The sequence below is a fragment of the Diceros bicornis genome, chromosome 14 (assembly GCF_020826845.1).
Source record: "Diceros bicornis minor isolate mBicDic1 chromosome 14, mDicBic1.mat.cur, whole genome shotgun sequence".
NCBI lineage: Eukaryota > Metazoa > Chordata > Mammalia > Perissodactyla > Rhinocerotidae > Diceros > Diceros bicornis.
Window position 1 is genome coordinate 52,877,486 of NC_080753.1, and position 27,207 is coordinate 52,904,692.

General features: G+C 37.7%; 1 protein-coding gene across 3 annotated transcripts in view; it reads right to left on the reverse strand.

Annotated features, from left to right (window-relative positions):
* Window positions 1-4,291: 4,291 nt before the first annotated feature.
* Window positions 4,292-27,207, reverse strand: part of RNF182 (ring finger protein 182) — a 73,816-nt gene continuing 50,900 nt past the window's right edge. For 2 of the 3 annotated variants that reach the window (XM_058555235.1, XM_058555234.1), the window contains one exon: window positions 4,292-5,772. In XM_058555235.1, the coding sequence (XP_058411218.1) occupies window positions 4,819-5,559 (741 nt within the window). In that variant the 5' untranslated portion in view covers window positions 5,560-5,772 and the 3' untranslated portion in view covers window positions 4,292-4,818. Of the gene's footprint in view, window positions 5,773-21,270; window positions 21,426-27,207 lie in introns of all 3 variants that reach the window. The other variant, XM_058555233.1, reaches the window with a different exon arrangement.

The following is a 27,207-nucleotide window of genomic DNA, read 5'->3' on the forward strand; positions in this document are numbered from 1 at the left end:
GTTCCAGAATAAAAGAGAATAAAATACCTAACAACCAAATGCAATGTGTGAAGCTTGACTAGATCCTGGCCTGTGTTTTGTGCTTTAAACTATAAAAGATACTTTGGGAACAAAGAGAAAAATTTGAATAGACTGCATATTAAATATTAGAAAAGTATCTGAATTGTCTTAGATATACTAATGATATTTTAGTAAAATTAGAGGAAGTCTCTTACTATCAGGGGAGAGAGAAAAAACAAATATAGCAAAATGTTAACTGCTGACTCTAAGAGGTAAGTGTAGCAGTGATAATTATACATTTCTCTCAACTTTTCCGTACATTTGAAAACTTTCATGAGAAAAGCCTGGAAAACATTTTTTAATAAACTAATCTGTAATCTGCTTCCGTTTGTGTTCACCTACTTATCCTAATCCTATCTCCTTTCTCTTGGCTGCCACAACCACACACTGTCCAGTTTCCGGTCTTGGGGCTCTGGCTGCTCCAACGCAGTCCCCTGGCTAGCTTCTCCACTGATCACTCAAAGTTACAGCTTCAGAGAGCCAAGCTTGGCCCTCCGCTCTCTCCCGCTCTCCATGTCTCCACTCCCTTAGCTTCAGTTGCTGTTATGCCAATAGCATTTCAATGACTCCCAAATATGTCTTCAGGCCACACCTCTTCTCTGAAGTAAATGAACCTGAACATAGAAAGAATCTTTCTTACCTAAAGCCTTGCACTTCATGAGAAAATGAAGATCTGAAACAACCTACTAAGCCACAGCACATTCTTTTCTCTTACGAAGTTCCAACCATCTCAGTTTAAAGGGGAATTGTTAATACACTGCAAATCTAATAAACTTCTGATTAATTAAAACGCTTGTAGAGTAACTGTTCCAGGTAATTCAATGTTTTAATTCAAGCACGTTTCAACCACTTTTAAAAATACATTAGCACATATCCCTACTTAGTATACACAATATTCAGGACGTAATTTAATTTTAGGTTTTTTTTGTCTTAAATTTAAAGCACTTGCATGTCAAAACCCTAAATATCTGTACACTGAATATACTTAGATTTGGATTATGCCACAGATTTAAATGATATAATGAGCTGAATCTGTATTGCCTCCAGGACTCACTTGGAATTTACTCAGATTTCAACATTTAGTTATCCACATTCTTCTTTTTTTTTAATCTCTTTTCCACAAAAGTAAATTTGTAAGGGAAGACCCAATACTAAGGCTCTTGTTTCTGACAGAGGAGTAAAAATTCATAAAGGGTTTGAGGCAAAGAGAAGTAAACATCTAACATAGGGGCAGAGATGTGGAAAACACACAAGACTCAAGTTCAAGAGCAAATGGTTCAACTTTTTCAGAGATCTTACTTTAACCAAAACCCTCATTAGTTTTGAGGAAAGCTCTAGAATAATATGTGGTGTTTCTGCAGTGTTTCAAAGAATTAAGGCAAGTATTTGTTTTTTACCAAGAAGAGGGGAAAAAGATGTTTCAAAAAAACGCAGAAACATGTAGAACTGTAGCTTGCCTCCACTACACTCTCTCGAGTTCACTCGTTTCCATCTCTTCTGCACCCGGTACACACAGGGCTCTCATTTATAACTGCTCGATCAGTCTGCCTGTCTATTTATTTATTTTGTGTGTGTGTGTGTGTGTGTGTGTGTGTGGGAGGAGATCAGCCCTGAGCTAACATCTGCCAATCCTCTTTTTGCTGAGGAAGACTGGCCCTGGGCTAACATCCGTGCCCATCTTCCTCCACTTTATATGGGATGCCGCCACTGCATGGCTTGCCAAGCAATGTGTCGGTGCGCGCCCGGGATCCGAACCAGCAAACCCTGGGCCGCCATAGCGGAGCCTGCGCAACTTAACCGCTTGCGCCACCGGGCTGGACCCCAGTCTGCCTCGCAATACAGGATTCTTTTGGCTTCCAGGTCTACCTGGTGATGTATCAGAAAATTTCTTCAAACTCGGGGAGTCCTTGAAGCCTGGTATCTATCTAAAACTGGCCAAATGCTCATCACCTGACAGTATGTTCACACTCTTAAGTTATGACCATCACAGGGAACTTTTTCTTAACTCAATTCTTTCCTCGTTTATGTAGATTTCAGAAGTGAATGAAACCGTTAACCTTGATTAACACATGGTGCCAATTCACTAATTATCATAAGCATATAACTGCTACATATCCCAAATTACTTCTACTTCGCCTAACAATGGTCATATTTCAATATCAGGTAATTTTAAAAATTTGCCCAGATCACACAAGGTTAGTGATTCCCCGACTAAAATGGATTCTATTTGGCTCAGCAGCTAGGCAAATTCTGGAAAACAATCAAACAAATTAAAACCAAAACATTTATCTGTAAAAGATAAAGACAATATTTTTGTTTCTTCTTCTCTCATTTTTCCACACTGCTTTTTTTAAAAAAAAGTATGAAAGCCTTTTAGGAGTGGAATAAGTTAGATTAGCTTTGTTGCAAAGTTCTGAAATCCTCTGCATATGATAAAGGCATGAGCATAATCAATGTTTCTGAAAGCTCATGTTTGCAGTTATCCAACGTTAATAGAGGTCCAAAAGTAATAATTCAGTCTCAACCACGAGAGAAGTCCAGCTTCTAGTTTAGAAATAATAACAATTTAATGGACAAACAAAACATTATCACAGTGAATAAAACACTGAAGCACTGGCCTTTTTTCACTCAACAGCATGAAGAGTTTTTTGTTGTCATACATTTAAAACTCTTTAAAACCAAATTAACTTACTGGCAACTATAAAAAAGACTATCACAATAAACCCAGAGACACAAATTTAGCACTGCAGACATTATACAAATAAGCAAAATACATAGTACCCATGTCCAGAACTTTCTAGAAATCTCATATAACTCACCAATTTATCTGATGCTACATTTCAGACAAAATGAACATTTTTTTAAAAACCTTATAAATATATAAATCCAAACCACAAAACATCTCCTAAACATTATATTTACTCTAAGTACAAATGGATTTTTGGAAATTACATTCACAATGCTATTTAAACTAGATTTTATGAAATCATAAATGTAGTTAGCTGTATCTTGGGGTTTAAATTCATTAGGCCACCTCCCACATATATTTTCCCGTCAGACTCACCTTGGGCATACATATTCTCAAAGTTAATAGTTATATCACTAAAATCAAACCACTATTCTAGAAAAAAGTGTCAATTTTTCCTGAATGAGGAGACTGGAACTGGTCCGCTGTAACTATATCACGCAACAAATGTTTCATCACAGACAAGTTAAAGTAGTCTTAGTAATGCCCCTTTCTAAGAGTTATAAATATTTTAAGGTTAATCATCAGTAATGGGTTTTAAAGACTAAAAAGGTTTTTTTTTTGCCTCGTTTCTGTGAATATTCTATTTCCTCAAACCTAAAATCTGCTAAACAATGTCTTCTCATAAATATATACATTCAACTTCCCCTACATCATGAAAAGTTCCTTAACTCAAGTCACAATGCTTATGCTTTTATTTGAAATAAATTGTGTAAGAACTTGAATCCATTTTAAAATGGACTTAAAAACAACAGGGATTGCAACACGTTAAGCTGCACTCCGCCACCTTCGTTTTACTTCCTTGAAGGGTCTTTCCAAGCAGGGCATCAGCTTTGTGTGTTTCCTGCCCATCTTTTGGCCCAGCCTACTGCAACACAGTTTTGCATGTAAACCTAAACCACTACGTTTTGGTACAACTCAGTACAGTACAGCAAGATACTCAGGTTCTCAGCACTTCAAACTGTGAACTAGAACATCTCAATAATTGTTCCTGGGTTTCCACTGCCACAATTTGACCAAAATTGTTAGGATTAAGTTAAATAAGTCCATAATAGAATTTAAAATACAACGGGAAAAAATAAAATCCTCATAAACTTATAGCAACTAATTTAAATGGAACCTCATTCAGGATAAGAAATGGAGCTGATTGAACAACGTGGTTAAAAAAAAAAAAACTAAACTAAAATGTTTTAAGGAAAGACTCAAAAGATTTCCGTGAACAATAACTGCTCTGTGAGAATTTCAGAGAAGACTGAGGAGAGAGGAAAACAAATCTGGAGGAAAGTGTGTGTCTCAAAGACAAGTGGCCATATTCTGTCATGAATCTTACTTTGATGTGAATTCCTCAGTGTTTTTAATTCTCTTTAGTAATGTGGCAAAACAGGTATTTAATTGAAGCCACACAAGGGAATGTGGCCGAGTTTCCTCTTGGCAAGGGAGCATGTGCAGAGGGAGCTAGCATCTCAACTGCAGCAGCAGACCACAGACAGCGACACTAACTTAAGAGCGAGAGCACCTGAAGAGGATTCAGGGGCGCTCCAACAACGAGGGGTGCACACTTTTCAAACGGATGTGTCTTGGAACAGCTCTCCTCTCATATCCACCCTCCATCCTAGACTGTCGATGATGATAAGAGCAATCAGTTCATTCCTAACCTTCCACAAAGACCTCTACTGCAGCCTAACACACCTCACTTCTGGTCTCCGTCCAGGTGGGCTGAGTGAAATCCTGCTCTTTCTCTGGGAAGACTCACGAGAAGAACTCCATGAAGGCTTAGCTCATACATTTTTGTTTCTTTGCTAACCCCTAAGTAGAAATGAATATTTTTACTTCCAGCATATAGGAAAACCAACTGAGTCAACATTTTGATGGAAAACAGACCACAGACATATGGCTGATGGCTTTGTTAATGTCATGGACCCTAATCGTAGACAATACAAAAGAAAATAAATGATAAATTACCTAACTTCAAACATGGCAATGTACATCAAATTTCTTAGTTTGCATATCGATTAAGAAGGTGTCATACAGTCTAGAAATTCATGACAAACACACTGGCAAAAACCATACACCATAAGAATAACAAGGCTCGAAGGGACGAGGCTGACAAAGACGACCCCAAGGGTGACTTTCTTAGATACCAGTAAGTAGATCCCTAGGGGTAAGGAGCTGAAGTACAGCAAACCTAGCAACCAGACTAAGACCCGGATGGATGTCTGAAAGAGCAGGGATGTACAGTTCCACACAGTCCAGTTGTGGGACACAGTGGTGACAGAGTCGAAACTCGCAGGCCTATAAAACTCTACCACAGGAGTGGAGCTCAGAGACGGGGAGCTCTCTCTCTGGACCTCCATGATGGTGATAACCAGGCAGTTGGAGGAGGTGTGAGAAGGACTGACGAGCGAGGCCAGCCTCTTGGGGGTCAGCAGCAGCTCGGTGGGGTTTTCTGGCAGGCACTTCTTGCCTTTGCCTCCACAAGTCAAGTTCACGAGGATGTTGTTGTCGTCGGGCAGGCTACTAACTTCGTCATCCGGCAGGCATGTCTCAAACCTGCAGAAAGGACAGACGATGACGCCTTGTGGGGAGTCCCCGAAGTCTATGATCTTGTAGAGGCATTTGGCACACACCCTGTGACAACACTCCAGCACTTTGGGCTTCCTCTGCTTCAGGTTGTAGCGATTATAACAGATCTTACACTCGAGCTCGTCGGACACCTGAGACTCTGCGGCGTCTTCTGGCGGTTGACTGGCCATCTTGAATTAAGGATACAATCTTTGGCCAGGTGTGTCTCGCTGGAGAACGACTTGGATTAAGGCGTCCCTCTGAACATCACATCATCCAAATCAGGCAGAGATGCAAAAAGGCAGGAAAAGGAGTGACAGAAACCAGAAATCTTCCAGGCATTTTCAACTTCTACATATAAGTCTCTGTCTCAAACGCATATTAACAAAGGCCACATGAAGGGTCTGTAAAGGAAAAAGAGATTCTAATATAGTGAACAGCTCCACTCAAAAGCGCTTTATGGAATTTTCTGAGCCTCAACAATTAGAAGCAGTAAACTTAAAAGGTTAAATGCCTTTCATCTTTTCACGTGTTTCTGCCCCCAGGAGAGGAAAGTGTTATCTCCATGCTTAGCTTTTTCAGCCCACAAATATGATAGTAAAGAAGGAATTAAGAATCTTAACCTTGTAAATACACTCTAGGGCACTGTGAGATTTCTCTCTGCAACTTGTAACAAATTCTGGCCTTTTTGAAAATAGAATGGGACACATATAAGAAATAGACACATTTCCATCAAATTCCATTCAATATAGACTCACTAATTCAGAGTATCATTGGTATAAATACCAGTGGTCTAAACATCCTCAATAGTGCTTAGGAACACACAAAAGAAGGAAACCTTCAAGATAAATGCTCAAAATGTGTTTTCACAAAGTATGTTGACAGAGATGAGAGCATATTTAAATACAGCAGACTATTCGCATCTTCCCAGTGTAAAGAAATCTGTTATAAATGCCTTCACCATTTGACTACTCAATTTCAAACTTTTTCTTTGACTACTAGTCTTGAAAATCATAGTTGTATATATACACTCACTCAAGGAAGAATGAAGCATATGACATCTGACATAAGCATTATAATAAACAAGTCAAGTCTAATTCACAAGAAAGATAGGTAAACACGATAACACGCACAGTCATTCCTCCAAACATGAAGAGTCGTGCCTGCATGGCCATCAACTCAAAGTTCACCTACTTGCCTAGTGTATTTCATGTAAACTCTCCTTCTTCAGTGAATAGAAAGTGTAATACCATCAGGAGTCCTTAATGTTGGCCCTTAGTTGCTATTACTGGCTTTGGACAAATGGCTCAAGGTTGATTTCATGTGCATAGTCAGTTTTCAATTAATAGTACAAATGGAAGGGAGCAGTAATATAGGAAATATCCAAGTAATTTTTATTTTGCTTTAATATATGTGATTTTTTTTGGTCATAGATTTTGTCTTAAACTATGTTTTGCTTGGAAAAATATCAAAATGTATTTAAATTTGAGCATACCTCCAAGCGATAATACCAGAAGACTGCCATAACAGTTCTGGGAAGTAGAGTGCAACTATGCTAGAATTTAAAATTTGCTGTGGATCATACTGCCTTAACAGAGAAGAGGCAGCTAAACTCGGATAATTTTTGAAATCATGAATAATTGGTTTGTGAAAACCTATTATCTTCCTTTTTATTTATGACTTTAGCTAATTTTTTAATTGACTTCATATAATACAATTATAATGGATATCAGTGGCAAGATACTCTTGGTAGGAAAAGGAAGTCAATCAATAAATAGAATCTCTGGTGTCACCCCAAAAATATAGGCAGAATTAAAAAAAATAGAGTTTACTGTATGTGAATGCATGTATTACAAAATTGCTACCATAAGCCAATTTCTATGTATCCTCTCTTACACACAAAAAAGGATATACAGACACAAACATCAACTCCTCCATCCCTTTTCCCTCCATGTGCCCTAAATATTTTCTTCATTCCTGATCCTGATCCTGTTCAGGTTACAAGTGCCCAAGTCATTGCAAAACGTGACTTCACCTTGCCCACAATTCTACAAAGCTGGCTTTTTATTCTCTTGTAGGATGAACTTCGCCAGGACCATAATCAAGGAACAAGAAGGTGTTCTCTCCCTGTCACCACTCCTAGTCCTAACTTCCTTCACAGAATGGTCCCGAGCCCTGGGCAGGTCACTGGTGATCTGCTTACTGGACAGCTCCCATTCATTCAGCCCTCCTGGCAGCACACACAGACCAAAAGGCCCATCCAAACTGAACACGTTATATTCTTTTTGCAGCCCTTTCCCACTCAGCCTCAATGCCCTCAAAAATCCAGGCGTACTGAAGCTGATATCAATGGCAGAATTCACAGCAGTGACTGCCTCCATCACCATCAAAAAGACTGATGTATGTGAAGTTGTGTGAAAAAGGAAAAGAAAGTATGTAAACATACACACAAAGACATGGGGAAAAGAGAGAGTAAAATATGCAGTGAGGATAAATAAGCAAAATTACATTTAAAGGCACAGAAAGCCAGAGCATACATATAGAAACACCAACAAAAGGCTTATATGTAATGAAACTAGACCCCTATCTTACACCGCTCACAAAAATTAACCCCAAATGGATTAAAGACTTAAATGTAAGACTGGAAACAATACAACTCATAGAAGAAAACATAGAAAAAAAGCTTCTTGACATGGGTCTTGGCAATGATTTTTTGGATTTGACACCTAAAGCACAAGCAACAAAATCAAAAATAAACAAGTGGGACTACATCAATCTAGCAAGCTTCTGCACAGCAAAAGGAATGATCAGCAACATGAAAAGATAACCTATGAGATGGGGAAAAATATTTGCAAATCATCTATCTGATAAGGGGTTAATGTCCAAAATATATAAAAAACTCATGTAACTCAGAGCACTCCATCCAAAAACAGCTGACTACACATTCTTCTCAAGAGCGCATGGAACATTCTCAAGGATAGACCATATGTTGGGAAACAAAGCAAGCCTCAATAAATTTAAGAAGCTTGAAATCATAACCAGCATCTTTTCAGACCATAATGCTATGAAACTAGAAATGAACCATGAAAAAAAAACTGGGAAAGTGACAAAAACGTGGAGATTAAACAACATGCTACCGAACAACCAATGGATCATTGATGAAATTAAAGGAGAAATCAAAAACTATCTGGAAACAAACGAAAATGAAAATATGCCATACCAAACCATATGGGATGCAGCAAAAGCGGTCCTGAGAGGGAAACTCATAGCGATACAAGCCCACCTTAACAAACAAGAAAAAGCCCAAATACGCAACCTTAAATTACACCTAACAGAACTAGAAAAAGAAGAACAAACAAAGCCCAAAGTCAGCAGAAGGAGAGAAATAATAAAAATCAGAGCAGAAATAAATGAAATTGAGACCAAAAAAACAGTAGAAAGCATTAATGAAACAAAGAGTTGGTTCTTTGAGAAGATAAACAAAATCGACAAACCCTTAGCCAGGCTTACTAAGAAAAAAAGAGAAAAGGCTTAAGTAAATAAAATAAGAAATGAAAGAGGAGAAATTACAATGGATACCACGGAAATACACAGGATTACAAGAGAATACTATGAGAAATTATATGCCAAAAAATTGGACAATCTAGAAGAAATGGATAAATTCTTAGACTCATACAACCTCCCAAAACTGAACCAAGAAGAAATGGAGAATCTGAATAGACCAATCACAAGTAAAGAGATTGAAATAGTAATCAAAAACCTCCCAAAAAATAAAAGTCCAGGACCAGATGGCTTCTCCGGTGAATTTTACCAAACATTCAAGGAAGATTTAATACTCATCATTCTCAAACTATTCCAAAAAAATAGAGGAAGATGGAACACTTCCTAAATCATTCTACGAGGCCAACATCACGCTGATACCAAAGCCAGACAAAGACAATACAAAAAAAGAAAATTACAGGCCAATATCGCTGATGAACATAGACGCAAAAATCCTCAACAAAATTTTGGCAAACCGAATACAGCAATACATTAAAAAGATCATACACCATGATCAAATGGGATTTATAGCAGGGACGCAGGGATGGTTCAACATCCGCAAATCAATCAACGTGATACATCACATCAACAAAACAAAGAATAAAAACCACATGGTCATCTCAATAGATGCAGAGAAGGCATTTGACAAGATACAACATCCATTCACGATAAAAACTCTCAACAAAATGGGAATAGAAGGAAAGTACCTCAACATAATAAAGGCTATTTATGATAAACCCACAGCCAACATCATACTCAACGGGGAAAGACTGAAAGCCATTCCTCTGAGAACAGGAACAAGGCAGGGCTGCCCACTCTCACCACTCCTATTCAACACAGTACTGGAGGTTTTGGTCAGAGCAATTAGGCAAGAAAAAGGAATAAAAGGAATTCAAATAGGTAATGAAGAAGTGAAACTCTCACTATTTGCACATGATATGATTTTATATATAGAAAACCCTAAAGAATCCATTGGAAAACTATTAGAAATAATCAACAACTACAGCAAAGTTGCAGGGTACAAAATCAATCTAGAAAAATCAGTTGCGTTTCTGTATGCTAATAATGAACCAACAGAAAGAGAGCTCAAAAAGATAATACCATTTACAATTGCATCAAAAAGAATAAAATACCTAGGAATAAATCTTCCCAAGGAGGTGAATGACCTATACAATGAGAACTACAAGACATTATTGAAAGAAATCGATGATGACATAAAGAAATGGAAAGATATCCCATGCACGTGGATTGGAAGAATAAACATAGTTAAAATGTCTATATTACCTAAAGCAATCTACAGATTCAATGCAATCCCAATCAGAATCCCAATGATGTTCTTCACGGAAATAGAAAAAAGAATACTAAAATTCATATGGGGCAACAAAAGACCCCGAATAGCTAAAGCAATCCTAAGAAAAAAGAACAAAGCAGGAGGCATCACAATCCCTGACTTCAAAACATACTACAAAGCAATAGTAATCAAAACAGCATGGTACTGGTACAAAAACAGACACACAGATCAATGGAACAGAATTGAAAGCCCAGAAATAAAACCACACATATACAGACAGCTAATTTTTGACAAAGGAGCTAAGAACATACAATGGAGAAAGGAAAGTCTCTTCAATAAATGGTGTTGGGAAAACTGGACAGCCACATGCAAAAGAATGAAAGTGGACCATCTGCTGTCGCCATTCACAAAAATTAACTCAAAATGGATCAAAGATCTGAAGGTGAGACCTGAAACTATAAAACTCATAGAAGAAAATATAGGCAACACACTATTTGACATTGGTCATAAAGGAATCTTTTCAGATGACATGCCTACCAAGACTAGGGAAACTAAAGAAAAAATAAACAAGTGGGACTTTATCAGATTAAAGAGCTTCTACAAGACAAACGAAACCAGAATCAAGATGAACAGACAACCCACCAGCTGGGAGAGAATATATGCAAAACATACATCTGACATGGAGTTGATCTCCATAATATATAAAGAACTCACACAACTGAACAACAAAAAAAACAAAAAAGCCAATCAAAAAATGGGCAGAGGAAATGAACAGACACTTCTCCAAAGATGATATACAGATGGCCAACAGGCACATGAAAAGATGTTCAACATCATTAATCATCAGGGAAATGCAAATCAAAACAACACTAAGATATCACCTCACACCCGTTAGAATGGCTATAATCACCAAGACAAAAAACAACAAATGTTGGAGAGGATGTGGAGCAACAGGAACCCTCACACACAGCTGGTGGGAATGCAAACTGGTGCAGCCTCTATGGAAAACGGTATGGAGATTCCTCAAAGAATTAAAAATAGAAATGCCCTATGATCCAGCCATCCCACTACTGGGAATCTATCCAACGAACCTGAAATCAACAATTCAAAGAGGCTTATGCACCCCTATGTTCATTGCAGCATTATTCACCATAGCCAAGAAGTGGAAGCAACCTAAGTGTCCCTCGACTGACAATTGGATCAAGAAGATGTGGTATATATATACAATGGAATACTACTCAGCCATAAAAAAAGACAAAATCGTCCCATTTGCAACAACATGGATGGGCCTAGAGGGTATTATGTTAAGTGAAGTAAGCCAGAAGAAGAAAGACAAACACTGTATGATCTCACTCATATGTGGAATATAAACCAACACATGGACAGAGAAAACTGTATTGTGGTTACCAGGGGCTATGGGGGTGGGGGTAGGGGGTGGGCACAAGGGGTAAAGGGAGACATATATGTGGTGATGGACAAACAAAAATGTACAACCCAAAATTTCACAATGTTAAAACTATTAAAACATCAAAAAAAATATGTTAAAAAAAAACTCATGTAACTCAACAGCAAAAAAACTAATAATCCAACCTAAAAATGGGCAAAGGACCTGAATAGACATTTTTCCAAAGAAGATATATGAAATGGCCAACAGGTACATGAAAAGATGCTCCAAGTCACTAATCACAGGGAAATGCAAATCAAAACTACAATGAGATATCACCTCATACCTGTCAGAATGGCCATCATCAAAAAGAAAAGAAATAACAAATGCTGGAGAGGATGTGGAGAAAAGGGAACCGTTGTGCACTGTTGGTGGGATTGTAAATTGATACAGCCACTATGGAAAACAGTATGGAGGTTGCTCAAAAAATTAACAATACAACTATCATATGGTCCTGCAATTTCACTTCTGAGTATATATCTGAAGGAAATGAAAACACTACGTTGACGAGACATCTGCACCCCCATGTTTACAGCAGCATTAATTACAATAGCAAAGACAAGGAAACAACTAGCTGTCCATCGACAGATGAATGGGTAAAGAAGTTGTGCTATATCCATATACAATGGAATATTATTCAGCTACAGAACAGGAAATCTTGCCATTTGTGACAACATGGGTAGACTTTGAAGGGATTATGCTAAGTGACATAAGTCAGACAGAGAAAGACAAATACTGTATAACCTCACTTATATGTGGAATCTAAATAAAAGAAAACCAAATTAATAGAAAAAGAGATCAGATGAGATTTATGGTCACCAGAGGAGGGGGTGAGAGGAAGGGGAATTGGATGAAGGGGGTCAAAACGTACAAACTTCCAGTTATAAGATGAATAAGTACTGACGATAGAATGTAAAACATAATGACTATAGTTAACACTGCTGTATGTTATATATGAAAGTTGTTAAGATAGTAAATCCTAAGAGTATTCACCACAACGAAAAGAACATATTTTTTCTTTTTCTTTTTTTTGCATCTATATGAGATAATGGATGTTAACCAAACTTATGGTAATCATTTCATAATATATGTAAGTCAAGTCATTACACTTGTTAGAAAAGAGACACCAGGTCCAAAAAGTAGTCATTTGTGCTAAGTCCACATCACCAAACAGAAACCTAATACCTAACCTAATTGCAGTTTCAACCTCCCCCAGGAATATAATCTTAACCAGTTTGTCTGGAATTTCCTGGTCAGCAGTAGTGAGGTAACCTGCCTGATAGAACCCTTTCATCCCCCAAAGAAAGATGAGGTAATCCACTTTTTCTTTGTCCCTGCCCCGTTCTGTCTATAAAAGCCTTTCATTCTGTGCAGCTCTTTGAAGCTCCTTTCTATCTGCTAGATAGGATGCTCCCCAATTTGATCTTTAAATTGACTCAGTTGAGTTTTGTTTTTTTAAAAGATTTGGTGGCAGTGGCAGGACAGAAGGAGACTTCTGACGGCTTTGGGGACAATAAGAAACATAGGCATGGTACCCCATGAACCCTTTGAGTTCACTGTCTTTCTCGCCATTTCCAGAGGCCATGGGTAAGTTCCTCTTGGTTCTGAGCTCTGCTCTCTGTGTGTCAATCTCCTGATCTCTTTGGCTTTCCACTTCAGGGCTTAGCAGGTCAGCTTGAGCCGGCAGACGGTTCTATCCCGAATGTGAGTCCCTAGCCCTTGGTTCAGTCCCCAATTCCCCATTTGATTGGAAACCCCCAGCCCTTGATTCTGTCCCAAGATCCATGTGAGAACTGTTGGCAGCAGTTCACAGTTCCCTAGTCCACAGTCTCCATTTGTTGAGATCTGCTGCTTCAATCCTTTCCTGAGTCCACGGTTCCACAGTGGGAATTGGTGGTGGTACGCACAGGGCCTTCTCTCGGCCAGTCTGCAGTTAACATCTCTTGGTTACTGCTGGTATGTTAAGGTGCACATGTTAGTTTGTCTTGTTTTGTGCAGATAAAGGCTTTCGCGGATCTTGGAAGCCAAAAAGCCACAAAAATTAGTGGGCATGGGTCAAGAATTTAAAAGCTGTTAGAGCACTCATTACCTAACCCAAAGACTCCTGTGTTAGGATGAGTTGGTCACAGAACAGGTTAGATTGGCACTAGGTCACCTGCTAACCTCAAGAAAATTTCTGTGCAATGAGGTGCACTGTAAAACACCACACAATCTCCCATCCAGTGGCACATCCCTTTTAAGTATTAGTTTGGCTCCAAGAGACCCAAAGCCTTAGCTAAACAAATAAATAATTAATTTAAAAATGAGACCCTTAAATCGCAAGGAGTTGAGCATGCCACCTTCTAGCACACTTGTTTACTTTGTATCTAAGAACTATGGTCCCGGAAGCTATATATGTCCACAAAAATGGCAAAATCTTACTGTGTCCTGAGAGTCTGGCTTGGTAACTTGCAGGTTGAGAGCCCCCAAATATAGCTGGACAGAAATGTGGGTTGCACCCCATTTGCAGCTAGATATGGTTGGACAGAAAATGTGGGTTAAATTCCATTTGCGGTTAGGGTCCTACCAAGCTGTTGCCAGCCCTCAGGGGAATCACAACCTAGAATTACAATGGCCATTGCAAGGAACGTTCCAATTAGGTGAGATCATCTCAGAAGTGCATTTAAGAGCAAGGGCTGCCAAATTAAACAAACAGAACAGGATACGTAATTTACTTGATAAGCATAAGCTTCCAAAAGGCTTCAAAATTCCAAAATTTTGGAATAGCTTCCAAAATAGCTTCACTGAAAAATCTGTTGCAAAAGACTAATAAAAAAATTAAAGGGGCCGGCCCGGTGGCGCAAGCGGTTAAGTGCGCGCGCTCCGCTGCGGCGGCCCGGGGTTCGCTGGTTCGGACCCCGGGCGCGCACCGACGCACTGCTTGGTAAGCCATGCTGTGGCGGCGTCCCATATAAAGTGGAGGAAGATGGGCACCGATGTTAGCCCAGGGCCGTCTTCCTCAGCAAAAAAAAAAAAAAAAGGAGGAGGATTGGCGGATGTTAGCTCAGGGCTGATCTCCTCACAAAAAAAAAAAAAAAAAAAAAAATTAAAGATATAAGAGATACCTAAAACAAAAGACAATTAGACTGAAGTAATTCCTGCTTCTTTCCATCCTCCTTTAAGTACTCATTGTAATTCTTTTGTCTAAATTGCCTTTCCATTTTGAAGAGACTATTAAACAGTTACCTTTAAAATAAGACCACCTAAGGCTACAGACAATCCTCTTCAAATATCTTTCACTCCATGGTCAAAGGCTGAACAAAGGGCCACACTTAAAGAATTTCTTAAACCCAGAGAAGATCCTCAAAAGTTTTTTTGTAAACGGATTACCTCCTGAGATTAGTGGATAGATAAAAAGGCAGAAAATAAGACCGAAGGCCACTGGTCTGACTGAACTTGTGACCATAACTGATATTCAGAGCCTAACAGAAATTTTTTTTAGGCCTCCTCCCCTAAGCTAAAATAAAACTATGGACCCAGAGGAAAAGGAAAACCTTCTGAGGCCTCCGTGAAAGGATTTACTAGAACATTCCAAAGGCAAAGAGCTCTAAATCCAGAACATAGAAATCTTTTGATTTCCATCTTCGTTAGAAATCTTCTCCCTGATACAGAAAAACAAAGCATCAGCAGCAAATTAAGGATATTGCAGTTGGATGGGTACATCAACCTATGATGTCATTTAGGCTGCAACTCAATTCTTTGAGGAAATGAGAGCAATTGTCCTTATTTTACACATCTCTGCAAAACTAGAAATGCAGCTCTAGAGGCAATTCAAAGTTTACCTATTCCTTTTTACCAATCTCAAAACCTCCTCTATTTGTCTTAAAAAGCTTGTAATTTGTATTCTTTCCTTGTACCTCTGAGATGTAAATGTTAAAGTACAAACTTCAGGGAGGTAATTCTTATTAGAGGAAAAATGAAAGAGGGAAAGGTCATTTGAAACTAAGACCTGAAACACAACTGAGATCCAACTTCTTTTATAACTAGTGAGTTTTGTATTATTGTACCTGATTCATGGCAGTAATTTTAAAAATGAAAGATATAAGGTCTCTGTTTGTGTCTGTCTGTATGTTTATGCATGTCTATATATGTGTGTTGTAGATGTATGGTATCTTTCTACTTCCAGATGGTATTGCCATAATTAATTTGTAAAAGAGCTCTATTTAATTGGCTTAAAGAAAATTATTGCTTACATAAATTGAATTCTCAGAAATATAACAGAAACTAACCCAAATGAATTTCAGCTTCAAGCGACCTGGGAAAATATTCTGTATTAAAACTAGTTTAAGTTTATTCGTTTAATTAAAACAGGCATGTCTTTAGAGTTATCAGCATTAAATATAACACTTTTACTTTACCTGGGCTTACTAATGGTCAAATGAGTTCATGTAATCTCTTAGAAAATTTGTCAGCAAAAAAAACAGCTTGAGATGATAGCTGACTTTGTCTAGTGTCTCATGAGGTTTTTGTGGGTAGTCGGAACATAATTGCTAAGAACAAGTAAATTCAATAGATGTCAGTAGCAAAAAGATTTTTTAGGTGAACTTTTTAAATAGTTTCCCCAAATCTTTTTGGTAACCTGAAACCTTAAAGTTTTGCTAAGTTAAATTAAATTATAAGTTAATTCATTGAATATTCAGATCATTTCCAAATAAGATAAAATAGTAAAACATTAATTACTGAACAGAGATTTATCCACTTTTGGCTTCCTTTTACAGAAGAACTAAAGATATTTGGGTCTATTAGTAAACATGTTTCGTACGACACTGAAAAAGTTACTATGAGAAAGCATATAGTTTTAGAAATTATAAAATGCATTTATAAATTTACCAAGCCACAGAATGCTAATGTAAAAGAGAGTTCACAATTGTTTATTTCTTTATTTTCACTAAACATTAGGGTTTTTAAGGGTTAAAAATTCTAACGTAATTAAAGCTACTAGAAATAAAAATACAAAAAAAATCTCTGTATGCAAGCAAAGTAGGATATGTGTTTTCAGTAAGAGAAGTTATGAGGAATGGAGATGCATTTTTTGAGGGAAAAGAAAGTAATTTTGTCCTAAAGTGAGGCTGGCTATTTCAAAATGGGAAAGAGGAGAATAAAGGACAAATTAAATAGAAAGTTGGGAAGAGAGAGAGAATTTTACCTTGTGTAATCAACTTGGCTAAAATTGAACGAATTTATTATACAGGTTATAAAATTAAGCTTTAAAATCAGTAATGTACTTATGTAAAACTAGAACTTAATTTTCTTTCATCCACTAAAAGGACAAAGTTTTCTTGCACTATTGGTTAGCTCCTGACAAGAGACTATGAAAAGTTTTTCTTTACCTTTTAAGTAATCTGCCTAGAAAACAAACATTTTGTGTCTTGTCAAAATAATTTCCAGTGTGATCTTTATGAGGTATTTTGACTATCTAAGAAAGCTGACTCTTCTCTATTAAAAGAGTTAAGTTATTTTTTACAACTATGTAACCTTCCATATTTGCCTGTGAAGTCTCCAGTTGTCGCTGGATAACTGGATAAATGGATAACTAGCTATTGTCTCACAGTGACTTATGATTCTGTTTGACCAAGTGTTTTAAAACCTTTTGATATTTTTGACAAAACTTCCCCAAAGTCAAATTCTAAATGAAGTCTTTTTGACTTTAAACTAACTTTGGGATTTTCCAGAGGACCTCAGGAACATCTCAAAAGATTTGTTTTCTCTCCTTTATAAAACGAGAGATGTTAAACTAATTAGGCTAATTTTATATGTCAAATTACATGGGAAACGTCAAATAAGAAGTAATACTAAGCGTTCTTTATGGTGTATTTGTACAGGTATATGTTATAAGTGTTCCAGAAATTATATGAAATTCCTGGAAATCTGATATGTCCTGGTGTAATGTTGTCAGTCATAATTCTAGTTATTATCTTAAAATGTTGCATGTTACAGAAATAACCAAATTTCCTTGTCAATTCTATTATAATAAACTCTCACCAGATCTGTAACAATGAGCATCTTTAAGTCTTCTCACAGACAGTTATTGTTTTACTCTGATGCGTTTACAAAAGCATTCCTGCACAAGTGCTTCATCTTTAAGGAGATTTCTGAAAAGAACTGTGACAAACACAGGTTTCTGATAACTTTAAGATCATAAAACTGAACTGGGTAAGAGTTTCTGAAACTAATGGAAAAACTGGCCTCAAGAAGAACAAGTAATATTTACATGAGACTGAATGAACTGAGGAGAATGATTATAATTTTTATGACTATTTGTTTGAAACATTGCTGATTCTTTAATGTTTTGTTCTTCCAGATATAAGGAAACCTTTTCCCTTAAGCTATCTATGACTTACAACAATTTGGTAAAGTATACCTTTGTAAACAAAGATAAAACACATACTTTTTCTCCCCACCCGATCCCTCCAGGATTCAGAAAATCTTGAGTATTATTTTCATGGCAATATGCATACTTATTTACATAAATTGAATAAGAATCTGTTCTCCCTGTAACAAGACACAACTGGAAAAATATTGGCTGTATTACCAAGGCTTTGACTAAATTTTCATATTTGAAAGATGTGCATAGACTCAGATATGACCATACAGTTTTAAGGAACTAAGGTTGACTTCACGGAATCAATAAAGCCCCTGGGAAAAATCGGCCTGGTACAAGGTTCCAACAAAGCCATCTTAAAACAAGCTTATATGGCAATCACTCTTCTGGCTGCACTTACATAAATAATCAGGCCAAGTTTAATGCAAACAAATTGGTTTTACTGTGATTATCTTTGGTGAAGAATGGGAGTGATTATAGAGAGAAAAATTATGTTTGCACCTTTGTAGATATTAGATTCTAATCCTGTTAGCTATCTTGAGGTTTTGCTATGTACCTGTAAACTGGACTGAATCCTGAATTCTTCTAGTTTCCTCAAATATCTGGACTCTCCAAACTAACATTTCCAATTTCTCCCAACCTTCTAATTCAGAATTACTAATAACAAAGACTGCCTTTGAATCTCTTTGGAAGGGACTATACCAGGTCCTCCTCACTATTTACATGGCAGCCAAACTTCAGGGACTGAACCTTGGATACACATCTCACAGCTGAAGAAGGCTCCACCTGATATCCGGTCCCCTATAAATGCTGGGGACCTCCAAATCAAAGTGACTGGGAAGAGAAGTAGCCAACCTCAGGGTAGACTGCTTCATCCCAAGATATGGGATCAGGACCTTATACTTTAACTAAACACGGAAGCCTCTCTTCTTCTCTTTCTTTCCTTTACCCTGGCATTGGCCTGGAATGATAATGCCATCATCTGTATCTCCTGCACCACTGCTAAGGGGGGGGGGGGCTACCTTTCAGACTGCTGGATTTTGTCATTAAAAAACTTTGATCTGTCCATGATGCTAGAGACCTCCTGATTCATTTCCTTGTCCCTGGCTGACAATCCCAAACTTGGAGAACTTTGCATCCAGGCTCTATGCAAAGAAAGAGACACAAGGCAAGGGTAACCAGAATAAAACTGCCTGTGTGGTCTACAGATCATTAAAATTTTACTGGCCTCCATGGCTGTCACCTTTCCAGTCCTGAGCCACACATGCAAACGGGAATTACCAGGAGGCATTCATAACCCAAGATTTGCTTCCTTTGGCAGGGCCCTACTTCCCTGGTTAGGAGTAAAGGTAAATGAGGCTATGACCAGGAATCTCTCCTTATCTCTTGAAAGTATTCTGGAATTCACTGTTAAAGCAATAGGTGCTCAACAAAAATCCTTAGACTCTCTGGCCAAAGTTGTTCTTGGTAACAGGATAGCCCTTGATTATCATTTAGCTGAGCAAGGAGGTGTCTGTGCTGTGGCCACCACCACCTGCTGCACCTGGATTAACACTTCTGGGAAAGTTGAAACTCAGTTACATAAGACCACTGAGCAAGCCACCTGGTGACTCCTTCAGCGGGCTCTTTCTTTGACTTACTAGATTTTAATTGGTTTGGGTCTTGGGGACCATAGCTCCAAAGTGTACTTCAGATACGGGAAACTATCCTGCTTATAATAATCATAGCGGTTCCCCTGGCGTGCTTTATTCTCTCAAAAGCTTTAAATGCATGATTGGAGCCACTCACCACCAAGCAAACAATCTCCCTAGGACTGGAATGTCAGAAAAGGAACAAAGAGATCAACCAACTTAAAAATTACGACTGAAGTCGTGGCCTGTGAATATCACAGAGATTAAGCAAAAAACGCCATAACCTGTGAACACGACATGAAGGATCAACGAAAACTTCGAGAACTTCAGAGTGGTAGCTGGGAGTGGTGCTAATGCCTTAAATTCTGATTACATCTCTCAGTCAAGCTGAGAGTCTGATCAGGGGGGCATTATTAAAAAAGAGACGACAGGCCCAAAATGGAGTCACTTGTGCTAAGCCCACATCACCAAACCAAGACCTAATACCCAACCTAATTGCAGTTTTAACCCCCCCAGGAATGTAATCTTAACTGGTCAATCTGGAATTTCCTGGTCAGCATCTGACAATCCACTTTTTCCTTGTCCCTGCTCCCTTCTGTCTATAAAAGCCTTTCATTCTGTGCAGCTCTTCGGAGCTCCTTTCTGTTTGCTAGGCGGATGCTGCCTGATTCGTCAGTCATTGAATAAAACCAATTTGATCTTTAAATTTACCCAGTTGAATTTTGTTTTTTAACATGCTGCACACGTTAAATTTATACAGTGTTGTCAATTATATCTCAGTAAAACAGGGACGAAAATGAACATTTAAAAAAGGCTTACGTGTATGTGAGAATATATTACATTGCCAGCATTGGACAATCAGCTGGTCACGTTAATAACTTTCTGTACCAAGCTTCCAACCATTGGAAGAGTAGCAGCAATGTTCTATGTTGGGCCAGTCACAATTTCTAGTTTATAATTCTGTGAACACAAATTATTTGCTTAGACAATATTGAGCTATTGTCACCCGGAGAAGCCCCTAAACCATTTTCCATGTCTAATGCTCTGTTTTTACATTGTGCCTGCGTACAGGAACCAAGGCAGAACATTGCCAGACGGCCAAATTGCAGAACTAGTCCAAAGCAGAAAGGTCCAAGATGGCGATGGGGTGCCATGTGCAAAATGAAACGTGTGCAAAGGTGCCGTGTGCAAGAAGGGAAGCTCTGCGCATGCCCCAAATGCCCCTGCCCAGAGTGATGACATGGAGTCCCCTCCCCCTTCACATCCCATAAGAACTCTGCTCACCTTCCCTCCAGGGAGAAGGTGTTTTAGAGCATGAGCTCTGCCTCCTCCATTCACTGATCAGCGAGTCAAGTTTCTGCTCTGTTATTCCAAACCAGGTCTCGTTCTACTGGCACCAGCGGCTCCAGGCAAAAGAACCCACTTGCGAGTCACCGGTCCCTTAGGGCTCGGTAACACTATTATTTGAAACAATACTTTCCTTTGTCACAGAAACAAAGTTCTATCAGAACTTTGAACATGTTAAGATATAGTGTTATATGACCATAATGTTCATATTTATAAAAATTCATATGGGGGCTTCTTGGTAACACACAAATACTAAATGTTCAAATATACAATCAAAAAGATACCTACTATAATTCTAAGGCCAATTCTAGCAAACCCACTCCATCAGCTTGAAACATTTCATCAAGTCCTGCCTCTGAGAGTGGCACTTCTGGGCAGGACTGGCCGAGAGCCTTGAGCCCTGGTAGCATCCCTGGAAATGCAGCCAGCACACATGCTTCTCCCTGGAATGGCACAAAACAGCACGGTGATTGTTCCTCTTGGGAAGCTGGGTACCAACTGCTGGAGTTCTTAATAAATACTTCATCTGTCTCATTATGACTCTAAGGTCCTTCAAAGAACTCAAATAATAACCTAAAATCTATAACTTGATAGAGTTATGATTAGTCGGAATTGTTACCTGGTCCTCTAGAAGATATGCATTCCAGCCCATTCCCACCCTGCCTTCATTCCATAATTATGGACAACAATTATGATGTTGAGTGAAAGAAGCCAGACACCAAAGAGCACATCTTGTATGCTTCCATTTCTAGAAAGCTCAAAAAACAGGCAAAACTAAGCTGTAGAAGGGATGCAAGTTTAGATAGTGCAACTAATAAGAAAAGCCAGGAAGTGATTAGCATAAAAGTCAGGCTAGAGATGCCTTTGAGGGGACTGAGTGGTGGGGAACGGCACAGAGTGGTTGCTGAGAGGCTGACAAGGTTCTACTTCCTGACCTGGGTGGTACTTACGAGTGTTCACGTTGAGCTACACCATCAGGTGGTACATTTTTCTGTACTGGTGTTACCTTTCACAGCAAAAAGTACCAAAAAAAAATCCGTGGCTAAATAATTTAGCTATTTTGATAGGCCTATTTTCCACATCCATTTTCTGACAACGGATATTTTGGATCAGTTTATCATTTTTCCTCTACGATCTGTAAGTTCATTAATTTTTTTCACAAAATTGAAATGTCAGTCATTCACTTATCACCAAAATATACAGGCATTACTATAAATCAATATTTAAAGGGATAGAATCTTTAAGATGAGCGAGTCTGGAGCATTCCTTGATGAGAACAACTGCTACAAGTATGTCTCACCAGGCACAGGGGAAAGAACCTGGCCTACTAAAATTGCCTTAAAAATAACTACATGTAGGGGCCAGCACGGTGGCGCAGCGGTTAAGTGCACGCGCTCCACTTCGGCAGCCCAGGGGTTCACAGGTTCAGATCCGCAGTGCGCACTGACACACCGCTTGTCAAGCCATGCTGTGGCGGCATCTCATATAAAGTGGAGGAAGATGGGCATGGACGTTAGCCCAGGGCCAATCTTCCTCAGGAAAAAGAGGAAGATTGGTATCAGATGTTGGCTCAGGGCTGATCTTCCTCACCAAAAAAAAATAATAAACTACAGTAACAACATGAGGTGATGGATGTGTTAACTAATCTTACTGTGGTAATTATTTCACAATCTATACATGTGAAATACGTGTATCAATTCATCATGTTGTACACCTTAAACTTACATAATGTTATGTGTCAATTATATCTCAACAAAGCCGGGAAAAAAATAAATACAAAAGGTTTCCTTTTCCTAGAAAAATATATATTCAAATATATGAAGCCGGTATTTCTTATGAAATCACTTTTGTCTTTAATCCTTTTATAAATCATCTGAGGTAAGAATATACAAATAGATAATTACCTACTAATTCTTATAAATCAACTCGAGCTACTGGACAAATGACTATTTTCACTGCCCTAAATGTATAGTACCTACTATTCTACTCAAACCCTCTTCCTCCACTACTCAATTCCTTTGATATTGAAGATGCAAACTTGGCTTGTATTTTGAAGCAAGGTCCCTCCAGTGGACACCCGTTGTTCTGTCTACCTAGCACCTTTTTTTCTCCTGTAGACCACACCGCTCCCTTCCCAACTGCCACAGCTTCTTCGGGGAGATGTTCTCCACTCACTCAAATGACGTGATTGCAGTCGGGCTGCGTGCACCAGTCGCAGTACCTCCCTTCTCTCCAAAGGTGTGGATCTGTGACCCAGGCCTGGCTAATCACAGTACTCCATTATCCCCCTGCTCACAGGGATTAGTCTGCGTGGGCACGAGACTCAAAGCTCCTTCCTAGGATGATTTTTTTTATTTGAAGCTAGGGGAAGAGGGAACATGCCAGGGGGCAGGGGAGGGAGCACAGAACCATAAAACGATGTATCAAGGAACTGTCATGCCATCAAGAGGAAGAATAAGAGAGAATAAAGCCAAAAGTAAAAAGAGAAGTGAAAGAAAGCAGGAGGCAGACATATAGACAAAGGCAAAAGACAGACATACACCTGATGAGAGCTGAACTGAGTTTCTGGATCTAACTATGTGTGAAGGCTTCTGTGAGCGAATAAACCCCTTTTTTGCTTATGCTAGTTTTTTGGTTGGATTTCTGCTACTTACAACACAAGGAGCCATGATACAATTACCACGCTGTACTTGACTTCGAGCATTTATTGTTTTTAGATCTAGGTTCCTACTTATTACTACAGAAATTATAAATAATTGGGTAAAACAACCCAGAGCCAATAGGAATTCTTTTAAAATTTCATTTCCACGTGTGTGCACACACATGAACGCACGCACACATATACATACAAATTTATACACACAAATATACAAATGTCATCATACATAGTGTTTGTTTATTAGTGGTCTGTGTGTGTGTGTGTTCTTTTTTATCTGGTTAATTTCTCCTCTTCACTTCCCTCTACCCATATCAGCCTAAATGCTACCCCCTTACCCCTAGTAACCCATATTAACTACCTGGTATGTTTTCTTCCATATATATTTCCATGTACATATATTTATCCATGTACATATACTTGTAAAGACACACATAAGCACAATTTTTTCCATTGTTTTTTTCTAACTACTATATAATACCCAGTTTTCTGCATCTTGCTTTTCCCATTCAATATTGGAAAATCTCTCAATTCAACTGATAAAGCCCTAAATTCCTTTTTTAATGGCTGCATAATATTTCACCATTCAAATGTATTATAATCTAGCCGACCATCCCTCTCTTGGTAAGTATTCATTTATCTCCATTTTTCCCCAACACAAACATTACTGCAGAACACAACCTCGTAATATACATCCTTACATACAGGTGTTTTTATTTCTTTAAGAGATCAAAGAGTGGAATTTCTGGATCAAACAGATATTACTTCTAACATATGATGCCAGATTGCTTCCCAAAAAGACTATAACACATACTTCAACCAGTAACAGGAGTACTCTTTTCCCCTAACAGCAACAGATGTTATTGAGCTTTTAAGTTTTGGCCAGTGTGAGGGTGATAAATCATAATCTGAGTTTGAGTGTCTTCTCATTTGTTGGCCTTCTGCATTTGCTCCTCTCTGAACTAAGTCTCCATATTTTTTGTTTACTTTTCTATGAGGTTGTTGGTTGGGTCTTTCTAGTCAATTTGGAAATGCTCTTTGTCACTGCAGGTACTCTGTCCCCTGTATTGCGAACATGTCCCCTAAATTCACTATTTATTGGCTTTGCTTAATATCCTTCGAAACACAAAATATTTCACTCTTTGTACAGTTACATGTTTATCTTTTCTCTTGTAGCTTCTGAGTCTCCAATCTTAGTAAATACTGCTCCTAATATACATGTCGTTATTTTCTTACAAAATTTGTCTTGCTTCATTCTAAACTTTTTTTCATTTTTATTGTGGTATAAAATAGGATCCTAATTTTATTTTCTTCCAGGTCAACGGCCATCTGTGTCAATCCCGTTTGTTAAATAATCCATTATTTTCTGATTAACTGAAATATAATCTCTGTCATATATTAAATTTTCATGCTTTCTGAGATCTATGTCTGATTTTCTACTGTATTCCATTGATCTATTTGTCTAGCCATCTGCCTCAACCATAATAATTTGAATACCATGCCTTTTGAGTATAGTCTGATACCTGGTAAATTAACTCTCCCCTCAGTAGTCTTTTTTATTAATTCATTCAACTATTTATTAAGGGTCTACTACATTCCAGACACAGTTATAGGTGCTGAGGATTCAACAGGGAGCAAATCCCTTCCCTCATGGAGCTTATGTTCTAGTGGTTTGGAGGGAGGTGGCAGAGGAATTCTTCTCTTGGCTATCGCGGCACTTGACCTTCTGTTACAAACTTGCAGATCATTTTATCAAATTGAAAAACAAATTTTGGGGATTGGAATTGGAATCACATCACATGTATACTTCAATATTAAGACAATCCAAGAACACGGCATGTCTCTCATTTGTTCAAATCTTGCTTTACGTTCTTTGATGAGACATTTTCATTTTCTCTCTGTTTCATGCCTTTCTTTTAAACTTATTCTTTAGTATTTTTATGTTTTTTTCACTATTCTAATTTTTTTCCATTTTTCATTTCTAAGAACCTATTGCTCTTATGGGGGAAGGGGCTCTTGATTTTGTTTATTTATTTTGAATCCAGCCACTTAAAAATTCTCTTATTCATTCTAATAGGTTTTATTGAGAGTCTCCTGGATTTGCCAGCTATACGATCATATCATTAGGAAAAAGAGATAGTTTCAGCTTGTCTTTTCCAATATTTATTCAGTTATTTCATTTCCCTTGTTTTAATGAATTCACTAGAAACTCCAAGTTAACTAATAATTCCGACAAGAATGTAAACTCCACAAGTCAAGGCCTTTTGCCTTCCTTATTCATTCCTCGTATCACGGAAAAATAGCCTGGTTCAAAATAGGTGCTGAAAAGATATTTGTTAAATGAATGAGTGCAGAGTGACAGCAAGGCTGTTTAGTTCCTAATATTAATTGTAATTCCTGTGTGTTTTGCCGTTTAGAATGATACTCACTGTTGCTTTTGGTAAATGGTCTATTATATTAGTTTCTTTCCATTCCTTCTGTTCTTAATTTATACTTTTTATTACTAAAGTTTATGCATTTTATTAAATGCTTTTTGAGCATGTATTGATGTGATCACATGGTTTTCTATCTTTAATTTGATCACGTGAGGGATTGCACTGATAGATTTCCACTCTTATATTTTTGGAATAAACTCTACCTAAGTCATAGTGGGGGGGTCTCAAATACACTGATGGGTTCTATCTGCTAATATTTTATTTAGAATTTTTGCATCTATATTCAACATTACATTGGTCCCTAGACTTGTTTTTGTACTGTACCAGGTTTTGTAATTAAATGTATGCTTATTTTACAAATTAATTAGGAGCTTTTCATCATCTCCTGGAATCGTTTAAATAAGGATAAAATTGTTTGTTTTTTAAAGGTTACATAAAACTCAGCTGTAACTCCATATGATCCCAATGCCTTTTTAAACAATAGACCTTTAATCACTTTTCCAATCTCTTTTATGGCATAGCCTTATTCAAATTTTTCACTTCTTCTGGAGTCAAATTTGGACATTTACATTTGGCAAGGAAATAATTCAATTTTTCTGGTTTTTGTAAGTTGTTGCCGTAAGTTAAATGCGGTTATCTTTGTTATCTTCTTTGAATCATTCCTGCATCCCTGATTATGTCCTTTTTCTCATTTCTAGTAATTTTTTACTCTTTATTAATTTCCTAATCAGAGATATAAGTCTTTATATCTATTTTATTATTTCAAAGAGCTATTATATGTATTTATCCTTCCTATTATTTTTTATTTTATTACTTCAGCTTTTATTATGCTCTCTAATTTATTTTAGTTTGTCATTCCTTTTTCTCAATTCATAATAAGAGTACACTTTGTCTTCATTCTTAAATAATGAAAACATCTAAAGGCTGTAAAATTTCCACGGGCTACAGCCTTCACTCTATCCCACAGCTTTTGGAATAAATCATGCTCCTTTTATTAATTTCTAGATACCTTGTAAACTGACTTTTGTTTTCTCCTTTGAATCAAAGGTTATAAAGAGTATTTTTAAATTTCCAAATAGCAAAGTTTCCTTTTTATTACCTTCTGTTAGTTATTTCTAATATTATTGCATTATA